Source organism: Salmo trutta, unplaced genomic scaffold (assembly GCF_901001165.1).
Source record: "Salmo trutta unplaced genomic scaffold, fSalTru1.1, whole genome shotgun sequence".
NCBI classification, from domain to species: domain Eukaryota; kingdom Metazoa; phylum Chordata; class Actinopteri; order Salmoniformes; family Salmonidae; genus Salmo; species Salmo trutta.
Genome location: NW_021823068.1, coordinates 9394 through 15000, shown reverse-complemented (window position 1 = coordinate 15000; position 5607 = coordinate 9394). Strand labels below are relative to the sequence as shown.

Here is a 5607-nt window from a genome sequence, read left to right as displayed (position 1 = left end):
AGTAACAGGATGGAGCTAGCGTAGCAGGACTCTGCTGACTGTACCTGGGTCTATAACAATACAGTAACAGGATGGCGCTAGCGTAGCAGGACTCTGACTGTACCTGGGTCTATAACAATACAGTAACAGGATGGAGCTAGCGTAGCAGGACTCTGCTGACTGTACCTGGGTCTATAACAATACAGTAACAGGATGGAGCTAGCGTAGCAGGACTCTGCTGACTGTACCTGGGTCTATAACAATACAGTAACAGGATGGAGCTAGCGTAGCAGGACTCTGCTGACTGTACCTGGGTCTATAACAATACAGTAACAGGATGGAGCTAGCGTAGCAGGACTCTGCTGACTGTACCTGGGTCTATAACAATACAGTAACAGGATGGAGCTAGCGTAGCAGGACCCTGCTGACTGTACCTGGGTCTATAACAATACAGTAACAGGATGGAGCTAGCGTAGCAGGACCCTGCTGACTGTACCTGGGTCTATAACAATACAGTAACAGGATGGAGCTAGCGTAGCAGGACCCTGCTGACTGTACCTGGGTCTATACCAATACAGTAACAGGATGGAGCTAGCGTAGCAGGACCCTGCTGACTGTACCTGGGTCTATAACAATACAGTAACAGGATGGAGCTAGCGTAGCAGGACCCTGCTGACTGTACCTGGGTCTATAACAATACAGTAACAGGATGGAGCTAGCGTAGCAGGACCCTGCTGACTGTACCTGGGTCTATACCAATACAGTAACAGGATGGAGCTAGCGTAGCAGGACCCTGCTGACTGTACCTGGGTCTATAACAATACAGTAACAGGATGGAGCTAGCGTAGCAGGACCCTGCTGACTGTACCTGGGTCTATAACAATACAGTAACAGGATGGAGCTAGCGTAGCAGGACCCTGCTGACTGTACCTGGGTCTATAACAATACAGTAACAGGATGGAGCTAGCGTAGCAGGACTCTGCTGACTGTACCTGGGTCTATAACAATACAGTAACAGGATGGAGCTAGCGTAGCAGGACCCTGCTGACTGTACCTGGGTCTATAACAATACAGTAACAGGATGGAGCTAGCGTAGCAGGACCTTGCTGACTGTACCTGGGTCTATAACAATACAGTAACAGGATGGAGCTAGCGTAGCAGGACCCTGCTGACTGTACCTGGGTCTATAACAATACAGTAACAGGATGGAGCTAGCGTAGCAGGACTCTGCTGACTGTACCTGGGTCTATAACAATACAGTAACAGGATGGAGCTAGCGTAGCAGGACTCTGACTGTACCTGGGTCTATAACAATACAGTAACAGGATGGAGCTAGCGTAGCAGGACTCTGCTGACTATACCTGGGTCTATAACAATACAGTAACAGGATGGAGCTAGCGTAGCAGGACTCTGCTGACTGTACCTGGGTCTATAACAATACAGTAACAGGATGGAGCTAGCGTAGCAGGACTCTGCTGACTGTACCTGGGTCTATAACAATACAGTAACAGGATGGAGCTAGCGTAGCAGGACTCTGCTGACTGTACCTGGGTCTATAACAATACAGTAACAGGATGGAGCTAGCGTAGCAGGACTCTGCTGACTGTACCTGGGTCTGTAACAATACAGTAACAGGATGGAGCTAGCGTAGCAGGACCCTGCTGACTGTACCTGGGTCTATAACAATACAGTAACAGGATGGAGCTAGCGTAGCAGGACCCTGCTGACTGTACCTGGGTCTATAACAATACAGTAACAGGATGGAGCTAGCGTAGCAGGACTCTGCTGACTGTACCTGGGTCTATAACAATACAGTAACAGGATGGAGCTAGCGTAGCAGGACTCTGCTGACTGTACCTGGGTCTATAACAATACAGTAACAGGATGGAGCTAGCGTAGCAGGACCCTGCTGACTGTACCTGGGTCTATAACAATACAGTAACAGGATGGAGCTAGCGTAGCAGGACTCTGCTGACTGTACCTGGGTCTATAACAATACAGTAACAGGATGGAGCTAGCGTAGCAGAGGGAGAGGGAGAGAGAGAGAGAGACAGAGAGAGACAGAGAGAGAGAGGGAGAGGGAGAGGCAGGCCCCTGCACTGCCATGTCAGAGAGAGAGAGGAGACAGAGAGACAGAGAGACAGAGAGACAGAGAGAGAGAGAGAGAGAGAGAGAGAGAGAGAGAGAGAGAGAGAGAGAGACAGGTCCCTGCACTGCCTGCCTGGCTGTTCAAAAGGGGAAATTACCCTTCAAATGAAATGCTTCCCCCTAAATGTGAACATTTAAAACCAAACGCCATCCCTTCAGCTGTCTGCAATTACTCCTGAGGAGAGAGACCATTACCTGATTAGAAGAAGTCAAACACTACAGGAACAATTTAAACGTTATTAGAAAAGCACCAGGCTCCATTTGGCGTGATATTTAACCTTCTGCCCTCCGATGATAATGTAGAAACATGACCTGAACCTGATGATAATGTAGAAACATGATCTGACTGATCTGAAGCTGACGGAAGATACATTCACATATCAGAGACAGAGAGACAGAGACACTGAGAGAGAGAGAGACAGAGACACTGAGAGAGAGAGAGACAGAAGGAGAGACAGAAGGAGAGAGACAGAAGGAGAGAGACAGAAGGAGAGAGCGAGAGAGAGAGACAGAAGGAGAGAGCGAGAGAGAGAGAGAGACAGAAGGAGAGAGAGAGACAGAGACAGAAGGAGAGAGAGAGACAGAGACAGAAGGAGAGAGAGAGACAGAGACAGAAGGAGAGAGAGAGACAGAGACAGAAGGAGAGAGAGAGAGAGACAGAAGGAGAGAGAGAGAGAGACAGAAGGAGAGAGAGAGAGAGACAGAAGGAGACAGACAGACAGACAGACAGACAGACAGACAGACAGACAGACAGACAGACAGACAGACAGACAGACAGACAGACAGTAGGATAATGGAGTGTATCTGGTAGTGAATAATCACCACACCATGTATCAGGTCTAAGACATTAACGTGACCTCAGACCACAGTTAGTTACAGGACCCTTTTCATTCTGCCCTCCCTCTCTCCCCTCCCCGTACCCCTCGCTCCCCTCCCCGTACCCCTCGCTCCCCTCCCCGTACCCCTCGCTCCCCTCCCCGCACCCCTCGCCCCCCTCCCCGTACCCCTCGCCCCCCTCCCCGTACCCCTCGCCCCCCTCCCCTCCCCGTACCCCTCGCTCCCCTCCCCGTACCCCTCGCTCCCCTCCCCGTACCCCTCGCCCCCCTCCCCTCCCCGTACCCCTCGCTCCCCTCCCTGTACCCCTCGCCCCCCCCCCGTACCCCTCGCTCCCCTCCCCGTACCCCTCGCTCCTCCCCGTACCCCTCGCCCCCCTCCCCGTACCCCTCGCTCCTCCCCGTACCCCTCGCCCCCCTCCCCTCCCCGTACCCCTCGCTCCCCTCCCCGTACCCCTCGCCCCCCTCCCCTCCCTGTAACCCTGTCTCTCCTCCCCGTACCCCTCTCGCCCCTCCACTCTCCTCCCTGTACCCCTCACTCTCCTCCCTGTAACCCTGTCTCTCCTCCCCGTACCCTCCACTCCCCTCCCTGTACCCCTCGCCCCCCTCCCCTCCCTGTACCCCTCGCCCCCCTCCCCTCCCTGTACCCCTCACTCTCCTCCCTGTAACCCTGTCTCTCCTCCCCGTACCCCTCTCGCCCCTCCACTCTCCTCCCCGTACCCTCCACTCTCCTCCCCGTACCCTCCACTCTCCTCCCTGTACCCCTCACTCCCTCCCTGGTCTTCCTACCTTGAATGTGACAGAGGCCTTGGTGCAGTAGAAGCCTATGGAGACAACGGGGTCTTTCGGTGGGTTCTGCTGCGGGCTGGAGCGGCCTCCCTCTTCCCCCTGCGGGTAGAAGCCTTCCTCTCCCTCCTCATCCTCAGCTCCCACGATGGCTGGGACGAAGGACCAGGCCCAGGACACCCAGCCCTGGTCCCCCTCCTCCCCCTGCATGTACATCTCTGGGCTGGGGTATTGTCCTGCCATGGCCTGGGCCTCTGGGTCTCCTTCCAGACCTGAGGAACAATAACACAACACAAATCAGTCAGCTTGGTGTCAATACACTGGAAGGCTGGGGGACTATAAGGCTGGAGGACTATGGGAAGGCTGGAGGACTATAAGGCTGGAGGACTATGGGAAGGCTGGAGGACTAGGGGAAGGCTGGAGGAATATAAGGCTGGGGGACTAGGGGAAGGCTGGAGGACTATAAGGCTGGGGGACTAGGGGAAGGCTGGAGGACTAGGGGAAGGCTGGAGGACTAGGGGAAGGCTGGAGGACTAGGGGAAGGCTGGAGGACTAGGAGGACTAGGGGAAGGCTGGAGGACTAGGGGAAGGCTGGAGGACTAGGGGATGGCTGGAGGACTATAAGGCTGAGGGACTATGGGAAGGCTGGAGGACTATAAGGCTGGGGGACTAGGGAAGGCTGGAGGACTAGGGGAAGGCTGGAGGACTATAAGGCTGGAGGACTATGGGAAGGCTGGAGGACTAGGGGAAGGCTGGAGGACTATAAGGCTGGGGGACTAGGGGAAGGCTGGGGAGCTAGGGGAAGGCTGGGGGACTAGGGGAAGGCTGGGGGACTAGGGGAAGGCTGGGGGACTAGGGGAAGGCTGGAGGACTAGGGGAAGGCTGGAGGACTATGGGAAGGCTGGGGGACTAGGGGAAGGCTGGGGGACTAGGGGAAGGCTGGGGGACTAGGGGAAGGCTGGGGGACTAGGGGAAGGCTGGGGGACTAGGGGAAGGCTGGAGGACTAGGGGAATAATTGAGTTTAGTTCATTAGGATCCCCATGCAGCAGTTACCCTTCCTGTGGTCCACACAGAACACAAGTACAGAACAAGTTTAGACATGAACAACCTGAGGTGTCCTGTAATAAGACAAGACATGAACAACCTGAGGTGTCCTGTAATAAGACAAGACATGAACAACCTGAGGTGTCCTGTAATAAGACAAGACATGAACAACCCGAGGTGTCCTGTAATAAGACAAGACATGAACAACCCGAGGTGTCCTGTAATAAGACAAGAACAACCCGAGGTGTCCTGTAATAAGACAGACATGAACAACCCGAGGTGTCCTGTAATAAGACAGACATGAACAACCCGAGGTGTCCTGTAATAAGACAGACATGAACAACCCGAGGTGTCCTGTAATAAGACAAGACATGAACAACCTGAGGTGTCCTGTAATAAGACAAGACATGAACAACCTGAGGTGTCCTGTAATAAGACAAGACATGAACAACCTGAGGTGTCCTGTAATAAGACAAGACATGAACAACCTGAGGTGTCCTGTAATAAGACAGACATGAACAACCTGAGGTGTCCTGTAATAAGACAAGACATGAACAACCTGAGGTGTCCTGTAATAAGACAAGACATGAACAACCTGAGGTGTCCTGTAATAAGACAAGACATGAACAACCTGAGGTGTCCTGTAATAAGACAAGACATGAACAACCCGAGGTGTCCTGTAATAAGACAGACATGAACAACCCGAGGTGTCCTGTAATAAGACAAGACATGAACAACCTGAGTTGTCCTGTAATAAGACAAGACATGAACAACCTGAGGTGTCCTGTAATAAGACAAGACATGAACAACCTGAGG

General features: G+C 53.2%; 1 protein-coding gene across 1 annotated transcript in view; it reads right to left on the bottom strand.

The window, feature by feature from the left end:
• LOC115188682 (vacuolar protein sorting-associated protein 13B) overlaps positions 1-4018 on the bottom strand; it is a gene marked incomplete at its 5' end in the record, with an annotated part of 34533 nt that extends 30515 nt beyond the window's left edge. Inside the window, one exon of the mRNA XM_029747395.1 lies at positions 3750-4018. Coding sequence (XP_029603255.1) covers positions 3750-4018 — 269 coding nt within the window. The remainder of the gene's footprint in view (positions 1-3749) is intronic.
• Between the last annotated feature and the right edge of the window lie 1589 nt (positions 4019-5607).